General features: G+C 41.0%; 1 protein-coding gene across 3 annotated transcripts in view; it reads right to left on the bottom strand.

The window, feature by feature from the left end:
• Positions 1-23090, bottom strand: part of LOC111154213 (transcription factor 4) — a 349469-nt gene that overhangs the window by 151576 nt on the left and 174803 nt on the right. For all 3 annotated transcript variants that reach the window (XM_022513674.1, XM_022513673.1, XM_022513675.1), the window contains one exon: positions 20258-20322. In XM_022513674.1, coding sequence (XP_022369382.1) covers positions 20258-20322 — 65 coding nt within the window. The remainder of the gene's footprint in view (positions 1-20257; positions 20323-23090) is intronic.

Genomic DNA, 23090 nt, shown 5'->3' with positions numbered 1-23090 from the left:
AAAATGTTGGGACGCCTGGGTGGCTCAGTTGGTTGGGAGGCTGCCTTCAGCTCAGGTCATGATCCCGGCATCCTGGGATCGAGTCCCACACCAGGCTCCTTGCTCGGCGGGGAGCCTGCTTCTCCCTCTGCCTCTGCTGCCACTCTGCCTGCCTGTGCTCGCTCACGCGCGCTCTCTCTCTCTCTCTCTCTCTCTGGCAAATAAATAAATAAAATCTTTAAAAAAGGAAAGAAAAAAAAATTTAAATGTTACTTACATCAATGTCCAAGAATATGTATGATATTAACATGCAATGGGTTCCAAGTGTGTTTACATTTAAAGATCTTAAAGGGTTTTGTTTTGGGTTTTTGTTTTTTTGTCTGTTTTCAAAGGGGGAAAACACCCAGGTTTGGAGAAATAATAAAACCAGGCCCAGGCCTCAGGAAGCCGCTGTAACACCAGCTGCACCAACAAGTTGTGATGCTGAACTTGCTAAGTGAGCACCTGGCCTGTGCTCAAAGCCTGTGTGTTGCCTACTGCTTGGGCTTTCTCAACAATCACGGAGTTCACTAGAAGATGACCCAACGGTGTTACTGTAACATAAAGCACGGTATATGTTAAACTGTGTATGACAAGGTTGGCTTTTGTCCCTTGTTCAATCACCTAGGAATTAATTTAAAAGTATGGCAGGCAGAGAAACAAGTGTAACCTTCAGAGACACCGACCAAAGGAATCCAACTAGAGTCACTCATACAAATACAAGAGTAACACCCAGAAACACAAGCCAGAGCTATCCAGAACATTGTGGTCAAGCCCATTCTCCTTACACTCTATGGTGAGAACGTAAAAAATGAGCATTTGGCTACCCAGGTTCTATCTAAAGGGAACCCTGGACAAGTGACTCCACTTAATCATTTGTGAAATGAGAATTTGGATTAGAGTATCTCCAGAGTACCAAAAAAACCCTGAAAGTCGGTGAAAAAATTAAAGTCTAAATGATTTTACTGACAGCCTTGAACTAACATTGGACTAGGGGAGAACTGTTTCAGCTTGGAAATTAGCAAAGACTCTGGACCGTCCTTTGGGGAGGATATCTGGCACTTCTGACTCAATGTAACTAGATAGTTTTAGAAAAAGAAAGTGTTATAAAAGCCAAATGAAAGTTGTGAAATTGGTTTCAGAATATTCCTTCAACATGAGGATGTTAAGTGTGTATTTCCTTCCTTCTTTAAACGGGCACTACGTGCAGAGTTCTGGGAGGGTGAGCTTTGTGTCCATGAATTGCTTTCCTAAGGCAATTTGGATTCTTCAAAGTGATTGAAAAGGACATTCACAGCCTTAGTCAAAAATAAAGAAGTCACTTAGGCTTTCTTAGTAAAAAAAATCTTGCTTCCCCATCTTAGAATTATATTTTATCATATATAAAATGTCATTGAATGTAAGACACATCATTATCTATTTACCACCAAAGATGGAAAAAAGGTTGCCAATTAAATTGGCATACCATAAATTTCTGGGGTGTTAAAATGCAAAAAAAAAAAAAAAAAAAAAAAGTCTTAGAATTGATTGATACTGTAGCACAAGGCTTTGACACAGCACTCCTAGTATCTTGGACAAAACTATCATCTTCCAAGAGGGATCATAACTATGCAGGTGAGTCACGAGTCCCATTGACTCAGCCTTCTCTCTCTACTCTCATTACCTTCATTAAACTTTGTTTTTCAAAAAAAGGAAAATTTATTTATCATTTCTACTCAACACAAATTAAGAAGAAAACAGTTAATGGAGGCTAACTGTATATTTCTTGAATACTTTCTGTATTTCTTATTCTGTTCAAGGGCAAAGGGTTGCCACCTTAGACATGTTGTTCTAGGAATGTGTCAAGTATTTCTGAAATGTCTAAGGGCTACCAGTATATATTCTTTTTCCTTATCCCCTATTCTGATACCACAGACACCTGGAGCTGGCAGCGACCTCATAAACCATCAAGGCCAAGGCTTCACATTGCAGAGGTAGAAACTGAGCCTTCAAAACGGAGCTACTTAAAGTTGGAGGCAGGATAAGAAAAAGAAAAAGGAAAAACATGTCATCTTAAAGTCAAATGGGCCACTATCACCTTCGAAGAACTCACTCATGGTGAGATCCTAGAATGGAGATATGCCCCCTGTCTAACTCCACCATGAAATACCGGGTCTGTCCTGAAAATGACCCTCTCTTCCTATTCCATATCCCCAGATCAACTGCCATCCCACAGCCAATTACTACCCAACACGTTTTACACTCTACCAGCCTGATTCATCGCCACACTGGATCTCATACCTTCCTCTACCTAGAAAGACTTGTGGTCATCTCAAAAAGAGACATTTTTTTTTTTTCCAAAATAACCCAAACCAAGATGGTCAATGGGTTAATATTCTTCTCTGAGCTCTTCAATTATGCTGCCTTCTGAGTGAGAGGGCTGGCAGGCAGGGCAACACTGTCAGAGCTGCAAAGAACTCTGCAGATGTCTCTGTTGTGTTCAGTCAAACTGAAAAGGAGAAAAGATGGCCCTCTGACAACAGACAGCTGTCAATGAGATGGCACACTCGCACTCCCTAGGCCAATGAGCAGCCATGGGGGTGACAAGTGCTTGGCTAATCAGCTTGCCTATAAAATCACAGCCCTTCCCTGGGCCACTCACACCAGCACACGGAGTGACAGCATGCACAGTATTCAGCTATCCTGTTCTCAGTCTTGCGTACATGTGTGTGTGTCTCTCACTCACTCACCCTGGTGTTATTAGTACTGTTACAAAGGCTCTGGTCAATACAGTGTGTAGAAAGAAAAATGAGACCAAAAGAAACAGAAACAAGAATGAGGAAAGAAATCCCTGTAGCAAAATGACCCAAAAGGAAACACGGTGACAGGCTAACCTCTTCAGGGCTGGTTTACACTGAGACTGAATTCTATCAATACCATTGTACATAAAGAGAATTTCGTATCAGACGTGATGAGGCATAAAGATCCACCTTTTCCCCATCCTCTGTCTTGTCGTTCTCCCCTCTAACCACCAGGGGGCAATTTGGGGATAGCACCTCATAAAGGAAGCTGAAATTCTGAGTTTCAACAAATACTTAAATATCTCCGGGAGGGGAGTGGGGGCGGGGGTGTGGCATGAGGTTGGAGCGAATCTGAAAGTAGGGCTGAAGGGAGAAACTCAGGGGACCCAGGGAGCAGAAAAGTGAGTTCCCCAAATCTTACACTTATTTTCTTAATTAGCTAACTCTTAAGCTCAAAGATATCCCCTCTAAACTGATAATTAAATGCTAAATTCACTAAGGAGCTACCTTATGAGCCTGACAGGTATTTTTACCCGCTGATAATAAAAATACCTCTCTCTCTCTCCCTCCCTGCCTCCCCCTCCTGCTCTTTTACTTCTCTTTGGGTTTTAAAAGAGCAGCTGGTTGGAAGCAGAGGATACAGGAAGAAAAATAGGGCAGCTGAACCAAGTGGATATCGAGTCAGACCTGTGGCTGTCCCCCTGCACTACAGAAGGCAAGGCACCAGAGGTCCATTTTAGAGAAAGAGGAATTTTAACAAAATACAGCCTCACTGAAATTGACCCTGATCCATATCCACCCTGTACCCTGGCCACTTTCATTCAGCTTTTCTTCTTCAGCTATCCCAAAGAAGAGTCCAATCTGCCTGTCACGCCTAAAATAAACCCCCCAAAGTGTTTTCTAAAATAATTTTTAGGGGCGCCTGGGTGGCTCAGTCGTTAAGGGTCATGATGCCTTCGGCTCAGGTCAAATCCCGGCGTCCTGGGATGGAGTCCTGTGTCATCGGGCTCCCTGCTCAGCGGGAAGCCTGCTTCTCCCTCTGCCACTCTCACTGCTTGAGTTCCCTCTCTCGCTGTGTCTCTCTCCGTCAAATAAACAAATGGAATCTTAAAAGTAGTAATAATAATAATTTTTAAAATCACTAAAGCGTGAAAAGGAGAAGTGGAAAGAGTAAATACTGGGACTAGGCGTCCTTCAAGAGTCGAGGCAAAAAGACTTCAAGGCTCTTCCAGCTCTGGTTCAGCTCTCCTAGCCTAGGAGGTATACATGGTTGTCAAAGCCCAGACAACAGGCAGTGGGACCATTACTGCAGGATGCCTCAAGTGGCAGACTGTCCTCATGGCCGCAGCCTTCTAGCTCATCTCTGGAACACAAAGCTGTCTTTCTTTGTGAGAAATGTAAGAACCCATTCAGTCTCTGCATTCATGACCTACAAAAAGGAGCCTCGCCAGCACAGGGCCTGAGACGAGCCACCACCCCAACTCCAACACCAACACCTACACCTCTTGAGTCAAACCAGCACAGCAGGCCCCACCTCCTGCCAGCTGTGGGCATCTCAAGAAACTGGGTCCCCTTTCAGAGAATCCCCATTGGCTGGGTTTAATGTCACCGGATGCCCGGCCAAGCACTGAATTCCTTGGGATACTCCTGCTCCCTACTCCACGCACACTCTTTTAAAGCTGTGTTATCCACATAGACCCTCCTCATGGACACCAAAATATACCAACATCACATAGTCTTGCCACTCCAATCATTTCGAACTCTTTGCCACCGTTCTAGCTAAATGCTAAAATGGGCATCTTCTAACTGAATGCTTCTTTTCCTAAAATTAAAAATCCAAGAAGCACAATTGCTGTAATTTCTTGGTCGAACATCAATTTGCAGTGTGTTATTTTGTAGCTTTTCCCCAAATCTCATCAGCATTGAGTATTTCTAATATTGAATGCGGTCTTTTATTTTTAGTTATGAAAGCAATGCTTACTGTAAAAAAAAAAAAAAACAACAATAATACAGGAGTCTGTCAAGGCAAAAGACCAAGTATTTTGCATACACAAAACCAAGGTCATTCCAGGCCACCCCAGATCATCCCAGCTTCAGAGCAGCTCCTGGGACGGACATGCCAGTCCTCCTATCTCTTTCACCAGTTGAAACACAGGGAGGGGCCAGCCGTCTGCCATGCAGTCTGCACTGTCCTGGAGCATTCCTGAGGCACTGGGGTGATGTGGATACATGGAGCACGGAGAAGAGCCACATCACAGAGGCTAAAGGGACTCTGGCTTGCCACCTTGTACGTACCCGCCTAAAGCCCCTAAAACCCATTTTTATGCTAGAACAAAAGAGGGAAGGAGTCTATCATTTCTTTTCTTTTCTTTTAAAAGATTTTATTTATTTATTTGACAGACAAAGATCACAAGTAGGCAGAGAGGCAGGCAGAGAGAGAGGAGGAAGCAGGCTCCCCGCTGAGCAGAGGACCCTGGGATCATGACCTGAGCCGAAGGCAGAGGCATTAACCCACTGAGCCACCCAGGAGCCCCAGGAGGCTATCATTTCTACAGAGGACAGTTACTACTGAGAAAAAGCCTGACCTACAGAAATATTAAGACTGGTGGGAGGTCTGGCCACCTTGCCATCTCTCTCAAGTGAAAGAATAGTGCAGGTTCTCGTGGAAATCCTGCCTTTGTTGCTCTGAGTTTTTTTTTTTTTTAATCTCTACGTTCTTTCCACTTTTTCTTTCTCTTGAGAACATGGCTTGTGTGTGAGCTCTTGCTTGTGGCAAATGGACCTTCTAGAAATCACATCTATGGAAAATAGAGTATTGATGGTCCGGTTCCCCTGGCTCACAGTTTGGTTCTGACCAGAACAATGGGGCCTTATCAGTCCTCTGCGGTGCTGAAGATAGTCAAGACTCTCTCCAGTTCCATTAGGGCTGCCTGACACCCTATCTTGTGCACTTACTTCTTAGTTATTGTAAAGCTTTTACATATTTAGGGAGCTTTTCCATCAAAATACTCTGGAATGGCTAGAGGCTCAGACACATTAAAGATATCTGCACACATGTGCTTTTTATCCAAGTTCACAGCTCCTGGTCATTGAGGGTAAACAGTGTTATCAGTGATTATTATGGATTTAGTCAAATATATTTTATTCCTGTCATTTATGAGCACTTGTGTTGGCTGGTATTTACAATGTCGGGATTCTGTCACTTTGGCAACCTTCTGAGACAACATTTTTCCAATGTTACAGTGACATTTCAAAAACTCAGTATTTACAAGCAAACTACACCCTCTGGCTCTGTGATGGTGCAATTCAGTGGTTGTTGAACAAAGGGATACTCGTCTAGAAATTTCTTCAGGATGTACTTGCAGCTGCTACTGGCTATTACTTCATGGTCTTGAGTAGCCCTGCATTCTTTGGAAGAAAAAGGCTACAAAGACATCAAGGAAAAATTTCAATGTTACACGCTATTGAAATTTCAACCATTTTGGGTGTGTCTGTATGAGTGAGGTCTGCTGTGTAACACTGACAAGTCTCTCAACATCTCTGAGCTTTAGTTTCCCATTTGCCATAAAGCGGCAGGAGGTACAACGTGGCTTTTAAGTTCTTTCTTACTCTAACATTCTATCCTTAAGGATTTCAATAATATAAAAACACAAGTTAAACTCATTATCGTCATTAGTTTTTTTCATGTCCTAGCTCAAGGTTAAAAGAGAAAGAATCATGTGAAGGAGATGTGAAGAAGCAAATCGTGACCTACTCATCTCACCCACTTCTTCCCTGTTCCCACACAGCCTCTGTCCAGCAAGATGTACCCCCAGAGAATGAAGGAGGAAACATGGCGGTAAGAGAGACTTGGTACCACACCTCCCCCCTCAGCTTCAAGGCCTCACCATGCTTAGGTGGATCGGGGTCCTTCCACCATGAAGTAGAGTTACTGCCACCGACAGGTAACTATACTGCAGGAATTATGCATCATATTCTGTACAACTTGTAGTTACTTATGGGAAAAATTCAAAATACTCTCTTTTGTGGCTCTCTAAAGACAATGTTCTGGAGATGGAGATTGCCAGGTTCATCACGTCCTCTTCAGAAAGGCAGTCTTTCTCACTGACAGAGAGAGAGGTCCCAGTGCTCTAAGCTGGATGATAGCTAAGTTAACAGTGAAAAGAGAGAGGGAGGCACCTACGAGAAGACTCTGTGGGCTATTTGCTCTGACAAAAAGTGTCACCAGCTTTATCCAGAAATAAAGAAGCGATAGGGAAAATGATAAATCTGGAGCCAAAAGACCTTGTCCCCTAGTCCCATCTCTGCCACTTGCTATTAATAGTGACAAAATTGCTCTGAGTGTTTCTGTTTTGTTATCAATAAAATGGGGATTAAAAATAGTCCCTACCTCAGTGGGATCACTGGCATGATTAATTTAAGACAAGAAATTTGCATGGAAGTGCTTAAACACAAGTTATCTGCTCACAAGTTATATAATGTGATATTGTTGTGGTTCATTTGTTCATTTACTCCTCCATCCACTAACACTTGAGCAAACACTCACCGAGTGTCCTCTGTGAGGCACTGGGGATAGAGATGACAACCCTGCTCCCTGGGGTCTGCAGGCTGTGGAGAGTGTGACAATTGTCTGGAGAAAGAAGTGGCTGCCTGTGCACAGAAGAGAGCGCCCCATTCTGGCCCGGGGAGAACACCTAGGGTCCCTGCAGGAAACAGTGCATGACCTGAATCTGGACGAGGTAAAACTAATGGAAGGGGGGATATTCCAGGCCAATGGCAGGGCTCTTGTAAAAACAGAGAGAATTACGAAAGAGCCCTTAAGAGAACTACAAACAGCTCGGTATGGCCGGGACAGATGCGAGTGAGCGTGAAAGGCAAGGTTGGAGGCCAAGAGGAGGGTCAGGCTATCAAGAGTCTGTACATGACGCTAAGGATGGGTCCTGGAAGCCACAAAGGGAGGCTAAGCAAGGGCAGACCGGCATCAAGATTTTGTGGAGAAAACCACTCGAGCTGCCAAATGAGGGAGAAGGTGGAGATGGAGGGAAGTAGAGCAGTAGACACAGCGACAGCCGTGGCTGGGTGTGTGTGGGAGGGGGCAGATTGATTGGTACAGTAAGCAAAATCCATGAAATCTGAAAACTGAGGGTTTCTGGGGGTGAGGGACACAGAGCAGTCTCTGATGGCACCCGGAGGTCAGTCACCAAGCCAGCACAGATGCAAGACTAATCTTGAGGGGAAATTCAATTGATAAAATTCAAGGTCAAAGGCACAAAAATATAATTGTGCTTTACTCTAGTCTTTTGAAAAATATATCTAAATAAATGTAAGAATATGAACTTGGGAAGTTATGTCTTAGAGGCACCAATAAGATGACTGTACCATTAGTTCAAACCCTCTACCAAGGTAATGATATCATGACCTTTGGGGGGTCAAGTCGGGGGTGGGTGGGTGTTGGGTGCTATTTCATAATAAATGTTTACTGAACACCCAAATGAAGGTATGGTGGAATGTATTATTGTGGAATGTTCCAGAATGTTCTGATTGCTGGCTGAGGTTCTACAGAGCTGATTTAGTATGTCTGCATTCTATTTCTAGAGCATATCTATAAATATCTAGAACACAGATAAAATTATTTGCACCAGGTAACTAAGGGAGACCTATTGACTAGAGCTCCACCGGAGCCTCCAACCTTGACATCTGAGTTTCTGAAGCACATTAGGAAATTTAAGAGGATAGTATGGTTACCTAGGATACAATGAGATGACGGGCTGCTCTGTAACAAAGTATGAAATAGAGGCGGTCTGGAGTCTAGGAACTATAGGGTGTATGTGTTATCTGCAAAAGGGAATAGGGAATGAGTTCTCCTAGAAATAAATCCAAGAATAACCCCTTCCCCCACATATAAAACCCCAAACTTAAATATTCTTTTCATGGACAAAAAGACACACCCAGGACTTATACTCTGGAAACAAACTCAAGCAAATCTTACTTGGTAACTAAGTGCAAGTAGGTCTGAGAAGAATAGGACCCCATTAGTGATTTCTCTTTGGTTGAGACAGCTAAGTGGAGAAGACACGAAAAGACTCTCCTTGAGGGACAGTGTCCGAGGAGTAGCAGCTGCTGACACGGCTCTTTGCACGTGACATTGTCCACAGCACATCTCTTACCACTGCTCATGTTGTGTTGGACCGGTCCCTCTCCACGTGACAGTTCTGAGCCCCAGAGCTGAGTGCGACAAGCACACTGCACAGTTCGGAACACTGGTAAGAGCTATTTCCACAGAGAGCAATCACACCCAGGAGAGGGCAGTTCAGTGGATCGGGCCTCAAAGGAGTAGCACGGCCTGATTTAAGTCGTATTCCCCAACCTGTGCATGAGCTTTGTTCAAAAAGTTTGTTTAGAATTTATAATGTATTTTTCTTTTTTCTTTATTAATATATAATGTATTATTTGTTTCCGGGGTACAGGTCTGTGATTCATCAGTCTTACAATGCATTTTTCTATTTAAAAAAAAAAAAAAAAAACGAAAACAAAAACAAAAAAAACCTAACCAAGTTGAAATCCTTCTAAGATCTTGAATTCTGAGTCTCTTGGGGTTTGGGACCCTACCTGTGAGCAAAGACCTGATCTAGGACTCAGCCTTTTTTTTTTTTTTTTTTTTAAATAATCTCCATGTCCAGCATGGGGCCCGAACTCACAAGCTGGGATCAAGAGGCTGAATGCCCTACTCACTGAGTCAGCCAGGCATCTCTAGGACTTGGCTTTTTATCCCCATTAGACTTTGAATCTCTGTGAACCATGAGAGGGTCTTGTTAACCAGAGACTGAGCATTTTCTCACAAGCACAGACAAACCCCAGTGGAACCAAATGACCACTGGTTTTTATTAGTAGTCTTATCAAAAAAGAAAATTCACCATTTAAGTTCGCAACTATTTTTAATCCTGACTGGTGATCAATAAGGCTGCTTGATTTTCTTCCTCCGCTATGGCAACAATCACCTACTATTTATCTGTGACTCCTTCCTGTGAAACCATCCACTTTCCAACTGTCATCAGAGGATCTATTTTCCAAGTCTGCGCTCACTTTGGGAACAGGCATCCATGTCTCATTGCTTCAGTCCTTTCACACACTGCCATCTGAATAGCACAAAACATTCTTTCTTTCTAAGAAACTATGCAATGAGAAACCTTCACATTCTCCTAAACGGGTATATGGTTTTCTTCCTATTCATAGAGTGGGCATCTTGTCTTTGGAATTTTCTCTGATAACAGCAAGTTTACCAACTCTTCTTCTTGGCTCAATCACTCTACTTGTGGCATGATGAATTCACGATGAATCATTATTGAGGCACCTTACATATCTGTTTTATTCCTGTCTGGATAAAAAATTAATAATGTCTATTTTATAGACATTTATTATCAACCCATTCTTCAAAAAAATGTGAATGTTAAGGGAAGGAACTTAATCTAATCACCTCTATATGCTTTATATGACCTCCTAACCCATTCGCTCTTCATATGATTTCCTTTTCTGCCATTATGGTGATCACACTGATCTCTAAAATTGTAAAGATCTCTATCAAAGTACAAGATGAGTTGAGATTTCGATCCTGATGTTGTAGCCTTTATGTCTGTTTAATAATCACTTAAGAAATAAAGCTACATGCTGGGTCAGGTCCCTTTGACTTTATTTATCCTGCCTTTACTTCAGTGAGGCTCTCGGTGTTTCCTTCATACAATCTGCATGGTATATATATATATTTTTTTCCTAGGTGAAGAGGAGGGGGAAAAGGAAAACAAAATAAGAAGAGATGAAAGTGACATATTACCAAAGTAGGAGAAAAGCTAGCTTCTTGGCTAAATAAAAATAACATATTTAGTGATTTGTAATATAAGAATAAAATGAACTCACTTGGTCTCAGGAGGTCTGCAATATGATCTTTGCAAAAGGTAGCTTGCCAATTTAATTGAGGTAGGAGTTATTTAATTTTTTTACAGGTATAGTTTTCAATAAAACTACATATGCCTATAATACTGCAATGGCAGATGTGTCTCGATTATTAGAGGTGGGCTCAAGGGAATATATATACAATGGATTTTGAAATCTGTAAGCAGCTGTTGTGGGGGGGGAGGCTGAAATGACGAGGGAGGGCATTGTACCACACACACATGTTCCTTAAGTGCAGCAATGTTCTGTTATTTTACTGCAGGTGTATTACAGAGATGAAATTTAATAACTTACTGTATACAATACCAATAAAACTGAAAAGATTCAGTGCCCTGCTGTTCATTATCACTGTACAAATGAGCTCGGATTATTCCGTGTGCATGCACGGTCAAACCACGACACAAGGGGACCCCACATCTAGAGCTCTAGAGAATGGTCACTGCTTGAAAACCTCAGTGATAGTCTTCCTAATTACTTTCTTATCACTGAATTGTCGCTCCAAATTCACACAAACGTGGCTTTGAGGGAGGCTGCAAATAAGATATATCTAGTTTTTTTTAAGACATCATAGAAAGCCTTCACTGGAAGATGCCTTTTGAAAGAAGACGGTAATGAAATCGAGGGGTATATAGACTTCATTAAGTACCATAAGAATTAAACAGTGACGGTATATTCTATTCAAATCCGGGGGAGTGCCAGACTGAAGATGCTATCCCACCACAATTTGACTTCTCCCTTTATTAAGAACAAAAATAAGTGCCATACTATGAAAAAAACATTTCGGCATTAGGAATGCTGGAGCAAATGTAACTATGTATCCTTGCGGGGTTTCTTTTCCCAAGAAACTACTTCTGTTAGATAATAAATAACACACTGAACATAAAAGGTCCATGCTTTAGGAAGCTCAGTTTATCTGTGAGAGAAGGTGTATGTAAAGAAATCCACATAAATATCCAGAACACACACACACTTTTTCAAAGGATGAGGCTCAATTCTAAGCAGGTTACTCTATCAGGCCCAGCAGCAGACCTGGTATCTATTCCTTTCTAAAGTATTTATGTCTAAAAAGATTATGGGGTTTTGTTGGTATCTTGCAGTATTCCCACTATTTTAACTTGGGGTCTCAGTTTTAAGAGTTTCAGAAGATATCTCCTTAATGATGAAACCATTTCAAGCACAGTCATATATAAAGGAATAAATATTTCTGCCATTTAATAGGGAAAAGTCTTCACTGACACTGCATTGGGAGTATGCTGCCTTTCTTATGGGAAGAAGCTATTGGGCGATCAGGATTTCTACACCACAGGCAGGTACGTTTCAACAAGAAATTTTATCAAATACTCCTCAGTATTAATTTAAATCAATTGTTTAGCCATTAATTGGCTTTCCCCTTTCTCTTTCCATGTCAAAAATATAAAGACGAATTAAATTCCTAATTGCTAGTGGTCATTAAAAACCCCTGAATACTTTTTACAAGAAAAGAGAAGTTAATCTCAAGATTCTGGTGAAATCTCCATTCAGATACCAGGACTTTACTTTTTTGGTGTTTCATAAATCATCTCAGAGCAATTTCAATTTTTTTAACGCACTCACTGTCCTGAACTATTGTCTAAAACTTGCCTATGCTTCTAACACGTAATTGTCATTTCATATATTTCACAAGCAAGTTAAATGCCATAATCGAAAAATTATGGGGTCACACTTAAGAGATTGCAAAAGGCCTGGTTTCAGAATTTCACTCTATGTAGTTCTTATATTTTTGGAAAAATAATTTGATCCATGAAGAATCCAAATTCTTGTAATAGCAAACCATATTCTGCCTGCATTGCACAAAAAGCAAGGCCCAAATATAATCTATACATTTTTTAAGAAAGTGTTCATGCTGTCGCTAAAATGTGAATTGGCATATTCTACCCCAGCCTTTTCACAGGGAATCTTTATTGGTTTTAATGAAATTGCACATGCTAATTCTGAGGATGTTACAGAAGGGAATCATGCATATAGACACATGTGGTTTATTTAAAAACAATAACAGCAAGCAAAAAAAAAAAAAAAGTCACACAGTCAGGAGCCATGTGGCCCCCCTCCCCTCTTGAACCCTCCTCTTGCCTGGTGCTCAGAGTTCTAGCACACGCTGAACAGACCTGAGGGAAGCTACCATTCCAGGCCCCATGTCAGGTTCAGACTCTCCAGTGGGCCTGGAATCTACCAGAAGTGGTTTTCCAGATGGACTGTAATACGGACCTTGGAGCCTAGAAACCTCATCATGGGTTGGGCAGCAGGGAACCCACACGGGAAGAACACTGGCTTTAAAACGGGACATTTGAGAGCTCCAAATCTAGCTGTGAAGCTTACCAGGGCTGTGACCTTAGGCCTACTTGCTTTACTTCTCTGGGCTTCATTTTCTTAAGTATTCAATGAGGACAATAATAATCACCATAGAGGTTTATACCAGCGCCTAATTTTTTTCCCAGGCTTCCTCTAGATAGAGCCCAGACTAACATTTAGAAACCCATTCGTTTTGACACCCACTCATCAGTCACATCTGGATTGTGGAAGGACTGACTGGGGAGGAGCCAGATCCACTATCTCAATGAGCCTCCGTGGAGCAACTCTGAGCAACGCAGCTGCCTCCCGGACTCCGGAGGTCAGCCACGGATGGTCAGCCTTGGGAGGTCTTTAAGAAAAACTCCCAGAGTACAGAGGGGCCAAGAGAGAACCTAGAGAAACTCCAGTGTTTATGACAAGATTAATCTAACAACTAGAGATGCAGATTGTCATAAGGTCCCAAATTTCAGCAAAAGAATGCTAGAGTTTAATTTGCAAGGAAACATACCTATAATTACCTCCTTCTTCCTGCAATTAAAGCTTTTCTGATCTTTAGCCTGAGCTATAACCATTGTCCTATCAATACACCTTATGAGATTTGAAGAATGCTTTAATGCTTCCAGTACCTTTCAGTACCATATCTATTACAAGCATTACTAACATTTATTTGTATATGTATGAAGTACTTAAATTACCAGCGCTAAAATATGAACAATGAAAGGAAGCTTTTTACAGAAGAATGTCAGCTATAAATGGAGATGGACTGATGGAGCTTAAAAAAAAAAAAATCACTAGTTCAAAAGCTGCTAGTAAAGGGAAGCATCATCAGTGTATGCTAGGACCATCAGGTCAAAGACTGTTGAGGAACTGGGATATTTGCCCAGTGCTAATGTATCAACACAAAGATTGTTTACTGATGGCAAAAAGGGAAAGGTTTCTTTACAATAGAAAGATGTGGGGGTCTCCACTCTCACCAAGTGATTAAAGTTAGCATCATCAATAGCAACTTAACTTGACATTACATTCCATATGAAGGACACAGCATCATCTATGAAATACTCAGGTCAAAAATGTGCAACATCCACACGAAGAAACCTTTCAACTTAATTTAACAAATTAAACAGCACCACAAAGAAATAATCTGACAATTCGAGATGCAAGAATATTTTTCAAGACAACTGGCCTGATTTCTTTAAAGTAAATATCGTTTTTTTTTTTTTTTAATTACAGGAATTGTTCTAGCTTAAAAGAAATCATAAAGAGATAATAGAAACCAAACACCACGCATAAATGCAATGACAAAGGGGGTAAAAAAGCTATTGAGGACATTTTCATGGGGGGACAACTTAAGAAATCAGAATAGAAATAGGGTATTAGATTAGGAAGCTACTGTTATTTTCTTTAGGGGCGATAACAGTATTTCATTTCAGGGTCTAAGTGTTTATAATTTTAAAAGACACATGCTGAAAAGTCTAGGGGTGAAATCTTATTAGGTCTGCCACTTAAAAATGGTTCACTGAAAAACGTGTATATGTAGTTATACACATGAAGCAAATGTAACAAATATTAACAACTGTTTAATCTAAGTGGTGGGTATATGGCACTTCACTTTATTATTTTTTTCAACTTCTCTGAATATTGGAAAATATATACTACACAAGATTTCTAAAAAAATTTTTAATTAAATAAAGGGAGATGAATTGTCTCTGCTGATATCCAGAAAGCTGCTAGTGGGGACGTTGAAGGGAAAGTATGCAAGAGCTTCCCTTTGTTTTTCTTCTTAGTACCTAACAAATCTCTAGAGGGCCAATAAATACCTATTTACCAATACGAGGAAAGAATGGTTCCATTGTCCCCTTTGGTGAGCACCAGGGTGGCTGCTGGGTGAGAGCTTCGCCCACAGCAGTGCCCCCAGACCAAGAAGCTGCTGCCTGAAAAACTGCTTGGGGCAGAATCGCAATGGCAGATACTCGGCAAACTAAGGGCCCTGTGAGATCTGAAGTTGTCACGATTTTAAACACTCTGTCCCACTGTCTTCCCTGGCACACTCAGAAAGCATGGGACTCGATTCTGACCTTTGGTTCCAATGACGTGCCCCCGTAGAAACACAGAACATGTGACTCCCTCGTTGTTTCCTTCCCGAACATTCAGGCCTCGAACAGTGAGACCACCTCCAGGCTGGCGGTCAGCGCCGGGTGAGGGAGGAGTGACTCTCCACCGTAGGACCTCTGTGTCCTTCCAGGGCCCGCACAGCACAGTAGAAGGGCGGACTTCCAAAGGACTTTCTTTGAGAGAACGTGATTTTCTCGTTTTTGTAGGTATGAAAACTGCTAAACCTATGGTTCCCATACATCGCCACTTCCCGACTTCCCTCTCTCAAAATGATCCCTAAACGTGATGCGGGGGAAATAGGCATTAGGGTATCACAATCTTCACCCTGCTAGGCACGGAGTACGCAGAGCAAGATAAAGCCGACGAGGTCCCTGCCTCATAGGAGTCTACAGAATCTTGGTGGAAACCAACATTCAACGAACGCAAGTAATGGCAAACTCAAGAGGCACAATGAAGGCACTCAAAGTGCTAAGGCAGGACGCAGACGTAGTACGTGGATGGGAGAAGGTCCTGAGAAGAATGCAGTGGGCCAGACTGACCCACTGTCCACCATAAACAAAGTATAATGCTAAATTTAAAAAAAAAAAAAAAAAGACAAGATGTATTTCTGTTTCTACAAGACCTAAGTAGCCATTTTCTTAAGAAGGGACAAAGGATTTCATGCCTTCTCTGCTTATATCCTTCCCATTTTGACTTCACATAAGGTAAAGTTAAAGGAGCCCTAAGTTTTAGAATGAAGTCATTTGTAATTCTTTTTGTTTCAAAAATAAAAATAATTAAGAAAAAATGAATTCTTCAGTGTGCCATTCATTTCAGCACCAACTATAATGTTTTATTTCAATGAACTCAAAACAACGAGGCTTATGAGCAAATCAATTTCATATAGAGAAGACGCATTTTCTATACAGTTTCAAAGTTTCTGGAATTTAACGAAAGTATCTGAGAGTAAGCCTAATTCTTAAATCCTGTCAGTTTTGAGATCTCAGCATCAAATAATTTTATCAGCATAGTCCTATTTGATTACTTGCTGAGAAACAGAAAGAATGTGGATGAGGTTAAAACCTTGGACTTCACTAGAAAAAAACAAGAGATGGGCTGGGACATTCAGTTGCAGAATTTTGTGTAAAGATTTCAAGGCATCTTCCTGATTTTCAGTAAATCACGAATTTTCACTACCTCTTCAATGAAGTACATATGCATTATATTTCCATGTCCTGAATAACCAAATTAAGGCAAGAAGTCTAAAAGCTTTTTCAAGGTCAGTGGCAATACAAGCTTTTGGACACATCTTTAAAATAGAGTATATTCCTATAGACCATTCTAGGAAATGATCAAACCTAGCTGCACAGTACAATCACCTGGGGAATTGTCAGAAAAGCTAAGGCCCAACTCATAAGATCCTAATTTAATTGGTCTCAGATAAGGCCCAGGTTTCTATATAGAGTTCCCCTCTCATACACACACACCCCACACACACCTTGCCCAGGAGATACTAATAATGAAACCACTACTTTAGACCTGGGCTATATCCCAAAAAAAAGAAAAGACAAACAATTCCTGATAATTAATCCTGAACTTCCATTTAAGGGGAAAACTTCTGCCTTAATAACAATCAGTTGTGTTGACATCATCATCTCATTCAAAAAACAGAAGATCTCGGCAAGATAAAAAAGTTTGCAATCGCCAAACGTCCTCTTCAAAGCAGCAAAGGAGGTCAAAAGCAAATGACATTTTTTTTCTTTTGCCATCTGCAGTGATGCCCATTAGGTATTAGCTATTGGTTATCATATTAAGGTTGGACGATCTTGTGAAAAACTTTATTTCCGCTCATTTTCATTTCTGTCAGACTTTCCATTATAAATTTTATTTTCTCTGCCAGTAAAAGTAGTATGAGGTTGCAATTTGGCAAGAACATTTTAAGCCTGGGTGTGATTTCCATACCCCAATTTGATTTAAATTAGTTTTGTCATATTTAGTGAGAACTAATAAAAAAAAAAAAAAGTCCATTTGGCTGCTTTGCTTTGTCTATTGGTTCATTTCCTATACAGTTTCAAAAGTCTGAAAAAGTTACCATGTTTATTTCTGATAATTTTACATGGAAATGCATTAATGAATTCATATTATCCCTTTGCTATTTATAATGAAAACAATTGAATAAAGAACCTGCCAGCTTTTGTATTTTGGCTAAAATATCTGCTTTTTAAAAAGCCACGTGTCTGTTACTATTATTGTTAAATCCTCAAGAGAAACATCATGGAGATATATACATATATGTAAAATACATATATCTTTTAACCTGACGCATTTTTAAAATAACATACATTTCAGAATAATAATTGATTTCTCCAGGACAGCGTTTTGCTACCTGTTGCTTACCACCACTATTTCTCTACACCAAACAAAAGGCTACTGGGATCTGAATAAGCATCTTCACATGTCACAGGGCTCATCCCTCTAAGTCCACAGGATACATTGTTATAATACGATAAAGCTGCTTTTGGAGCTCCTCGGGGCATATCATGTAAAGGATTTCCACGCAGCATCTCTAGAATGTAGTAAACAGGAGAAACAAAAGCTTCCTCTCCAGAAGAGCCACTCACCTTGCCACCCAGTGGGGAATCATTTCAGCTGTGATCTGCTACTTAGACTTGAAGCCCAAGATACCCGAGACTTTGCCTTTCTTTTTGGTTTGCATAGCTGGTGTTGGAGACAGGGATATTCAAAAAGCAATTCGGCACAAGACAGATATGCACTGGAAGACACACTATGGTCTGCTCTATTCTCAAATTTCACGGAAAGCAGAAATTCATAATATGGGCACTTTTCCTCTCCAGCCCCTATTTTCTCAGTCAGGGAATTTCCAAAATTTTGCTCTTTTATTTATCCTTAAGGGATCACACCGTTTATGGATACCGCTGAGACCATGCTAAGCACAGAGATAGTTCTTGCAACACTCACGACCGTGAAGCAGAAATAAGAAAGAGAGAAATTCTCCACACTCCACAGCTACATTATGAAGACTTTTTAAGAAAAGCATATGCAGTCATACTCCGATAGAAAGCAGAATTTTCCTGGACACGAATGTCTCAGAAGGAGCCTCCCGAGGCCCAGAAATTCAGCCATCACACACCAGTCCGTCCACCTCTCCTCCACCCTCTGCCCCTTCCACTTCTCACCTTGTGTTTGCCAAAAAAATAACTTCAGTTTCACCCGAGGGAAGTATTTCCCACAAACCGAGGGAGGGTCTGCGTCCCCGCACATACACAGACAGACTCACGCGGTCTGGATGATGCTTTAACAAGTTAAGGGGCCTCGCGCTTACTCAGCAGAGGAAATCTTTGTGTCTGTGAGGAATCACGCCAATTCCTATTAGTAAGAAAGGATACAGGGGCGAGGAAGCCTATTCTCTCGTTGACCAGAAAAAGAGGCCCAGCAAAAACAGAGACCTCTGCCATGACCATCTGCAAAAAGGAAGGATGTTGTCGACTTTCTTCTCCCCAAAACTCTAATGACCTCTGCCTTGACCCTCAGAAACCAGATACACAGGAACCGGCCCTTCTGCAGGAATTGGGAGCTTTACACTAGAGACTCGGCACTGAGAGGCTTGTCGCCCGAGCTATCTGCCCCGAACATTTGCACTCACATTCCAAAGATGTTTCCGTTGTGCTGGAATGGCTGTGAATTTCTTTCCTGCGGAATTCTTTCCAAACAAACTGCTAGAAACTGTACTGTGCAGCCCGTGTGGCAGGAGCTCTAACCCAAGCACCGCTTCCCCTCATTGCAACCAAGCTTTCAGATGCTGAATAGGACGGAAGGGGTGGCTGGGTCAGAGGAGGCAATTTTAAAAATGCAAATATATCCAGGGGGGGATAAAATAAAATACACCTCCACCAGAATTCCACCTCTAGTGACATCTGACTGATACATAAAGGTAACATCCTTCGCAGCCTCTGTTTAATTGCTACAACTGCCTGCTCACATTTTCCAGGATATATTAAACAGGTTGTTTCAAAAATTCAAAACCGATCCCCCCCACGCACCCCCCCAGACCATTAAAGAAGATGGGAGGGTGAGCGGGTTCGAGAGCAAGCCTTCCCTTTCTAGCATAAGAAGAATGTACATTCGGCTTGGGTGAGGAATGAAACAGTAGAAAGCTTCGAATATGAGACAGGATTACTAAATTCTAGCAAGAGTTCTCCCAAGTAAGAAACCAATGCACTTACAAAAAGAGAAAGTCTAAATCCTAAGCAAAATAAAGGATTTTAAACGTACGATTAATACCGGTACTGAAGTTAAAAAGAAAGCATCTATCAAAACTCAGTTGTCCTAAAACAAAGCTTATACTTTTGGCTAGGGGTAGTATTTTTAGAACTGGGCTTTCTCTGGAGAGGGCAAAGTATGCAAATGCAGAGTGCACAGAGACACAAACACACACATGCTATACCTTTGTATTACACTGGCATTTTATTATTTAATTAAAGTACTCTTATTTTTCTAGCTCACGCACGCTTCCCTTGAGACGGCTTTGCTGTTAGCCTGCTGGCCTTGACTTCCAGCCAAAAACAATTCAGAAACAAAAAGGGACAACAAATCATATTTTCACAGACATTTTTATCCCTCAATACAACCCTGTTTTCACACAACATCATCCAGTCCCTATGAAAACTATAATTTAGGGCAATAACCACCCGAACCCAGGGTCTGACACATGGCTGCACGAAGTATTTCTAGTGTAAGAAATTCTTAAGTTCTTAATTGCAAATAAACTCTTTTGATAGAATCACTTTAAACGACATTGCTAGTTTGCAAACAGTGCCACTGGTACGGGCTGATGGATTAAAAAAGAAAAACAAGCCAGGGAAGGCAGTTGTGATACGGCAGGGATCTAGAGAACAAGAGGTTTATTACTTCCAAGCTCTGTGCTATTTCATTACTTTTTAAAAGACAGAGGCGTCGGCAGACTTTCCGTGCATCTTAGTGCCACGCTCGAAAATGCATCACCTAATTTACAAAACAAACTGATTTACCAGGTTCATTCTCTCAACCCTTCCCCAAGCAAGATTCTCACTTACCTGATGGCAACCCTGTAAGGTTGATTCTCTCCCATAAGATGAGTATGAGCCCCTTTCTGTTTTACCTGCCAAGAGAAACAACAAAAAAAGTGTAAATTATGTTTTTCCTTAAAAAAAAAAAAAAATCTCCAGGTAACAGACATCCACTTCTCTTCCCCGATGTTTACATACGTAAAGTAGGCACTACTGGCAATGTATGCAAGCAAGAGAGGGAATAACACTTCCTCTCTCTGGCTATGATAAACTGGAAAAAAAATATCCTTCATTCCTATTCTTAGCCAAACTGCTCCACACTTCCAAAAACTGTCATTCCAATGGCCTCCACTTTCTCTAACAAACAAATTGTCAGCCCTTATTTTCACTTTCTTTCTCTCGCAAAATTTAAACAATTTCATTTTTATTTACACAGCAGGCAAATTATCTATGTAATGACCCTAGTCTAGTAATTCCCATTGATTATATTGACACTTAATGGTGAGGCCAAAGCTAATCAATCAAGGCTCTCCAGATGGTGAAAATAGCAAAGAAACTACTCAAAATTCTGAGACTCTCTCTCTCTCTCCCTCTCTCTTTTTTTAAACTCCCTTTCCCAGGGGTACACCCCATCATGATCAAGACGATGATGATGGAATTTACATTGGGGAAAGGGGGCTTTTGCAAAATCATCTCCTCTGAACCCAAGTTCAGATTCTACCAATTGACCCAGTAGAACAAGGAATAATGGACTGTCCATGTGTTGTGCCAATTCTAACAACTCAGTTTTTATCTGTAGATGTCTCTGCACAGACGTATGGAGCCTCAGGTGCTATTTGGACATATCTAAGGATAAAATCGAGGCTGCTCATTTGTTTTTTTTTAGAAGTATGTTTAGCTTTAATAATCTGCTAGGGAGACAATGAAGCCACATTACGAGAGATCTAAGCAGCAGACTTTAGTGACATGTGAAGAGTTGTCCTAGAAAATCGATCCATATTAGGACGTCAAAAAGGACTAGTGGCATGACCAAGTACCCAGAAGACAAACCCCATCCCACCCCACCCAAGACAAAGGGATACTTCTCTCTTCAAGACTAGAGCTGAGGGGGACATAACTCTACTGTTCTTTCCAATGGGAAGATTCAGAACTAGTATTTTGAGAGACGGAATTGAAGTCCTTCTAGAGTTTATGACCCCCAAGTTTTCCTCCCTCCATGCCAGTTAAAATAAATGTTAAAAGTAACGGCAGTCATTTTTTATCTTTTGGTTCAACGACAATGCTATTAGAGTCTACCTTCCTGACACCACACAAAGAACGGATCTTTAATAAATCTTCTATCTTGTCAAAAGTGTAACTGGTACTGAAGTCACTATGTACATAAAATGGAAGGGGATTTTCAAAGAAAGCCAATCCTGAATCTTAAAATTAACCCCCTCTCTCTCAGTATTAACTTTTCTACTGGCCTCAGTGAATCTTGGGTTTAGGAAAACACTCCCTCCGGCTCCCCCATTTCTGGTATAGTTTTCAGGGCAAAGGAGAAAATCAATGCCCATATCAGTTTCAATTCCAATGAAACAGGATGCCATCTCGTAGACTGTCAGTCTTGAAAGATCTAAGAGAATAACTTTCATTGTATGAGGATTTTACATTAAACCAAAGACACATTTACCCGTTTCAGAAGCATAAATGGTCACATACACATATTTACTTTTTGTTCTAAGTCAAATGTAGGCTACTTATACCCTTTAACTCCCCTTTATAAATATTACTAACAGAAAAAGCTCAGCCATTATGAGCTATCAAGTGATGTTTGACCTTCCTTAAGTTCTTGTGTCTAAAAAGCTTCAATAACAATAACTACATAGTTCCCTTTGACATCATATTCACTTGTTTAACTGCCAGAAAATCAGGTAGAGAGGTAGGCAGACAGATACATAGAAAGATAGATGGATAAAACAGAATTTACTCTGACTTCCTAGGAAATTGAACATCTAGTGTCCTGTTAGGGTAATTTCCAAAAATTGGATTACAAAATACAGTAAGAAGGAAGAAGGGTTATCCTCTTTTTTTTTTTTTTTTTTTTTTGTTTCCTTCCCCTCTAGAAGGAATTACTGAAGCCATCCCCTATAGTGTCTCACCACCTGGCATTATTTCCCAACCCGACTGCAGCACATAGACCTGGAGAGATGAATTTTCCTACCAGGATTTGTCTCAATTCATATATACAAGTTGGGGCTATTCCTTCCATTATTTTAAAGCCGGAAGGTCAGTGCACATAGTAAGGGAGAGAGAAAGAGAGAGAGAGAATATGAATGAAAATAAATGGGAGAGAAAGGAGAGAAATCAAGAGAGGGGGAGTGGAATGAAAAGAGCAAGGGGGTAGGAAGGAAAGGAGAGAAGAGAGTATGAATTCACGCTGCCCACAGTCCCCAAAGTGCTCTTGGCTACATAGACCCAGCACTCTTTACTATCATATCAGATACAGACTGCTTAATCTTAATTTTGCTTGTTAAAAAATATTTATCCAGATACAAAAATAAACCCACTGCAAATTACAAGTTGTCAGGGTTAAAAATCTACTCCTGTTTGTGTGGGGGAGGATAAGAGACCAGCATAGACATGAATCATTCTCAGTAATTTGAGTGTTTCCATGACATCAATGGGCACCCGTCCAGGACTCTGTCGAAGTCTGCGAGGTACCAAAGAGGCAGCGCAGCCAGCAGGAGGCTGGGAGGTGCACTTTTTTTTTTTTTAATTTATTTATTTATTTATTTATTTATTTTAGGATTATGCTCCTTGTAAAGATTTCATATGTAGCAACCACTTTTACCATCAAATAGATCGCTCCAGAGATCCT

Source organism: Enhydra lutris, unplaced genomic scaffold, assembly GCF_002288905.1.
Source record: "Enhydra lutris kenyoni isolate GAN:26980312 unplaced genomic scaffold, ASM228890v2 scaffoldscaffold36, whole genome shotgun sequence".
NCBI classification, from domain to species: domain Eukaryota; kingdom Metazoa; phylum Chordata; class Mammalia; order Carnivora; family Mustelidae; genus Enhydra; species Enhydra lutris.
The sequence above is the reverse complement of the archived record's forward strand: the minus strand, read 5'-3'. Positions and strand labels throughout refer to the sequence as shown.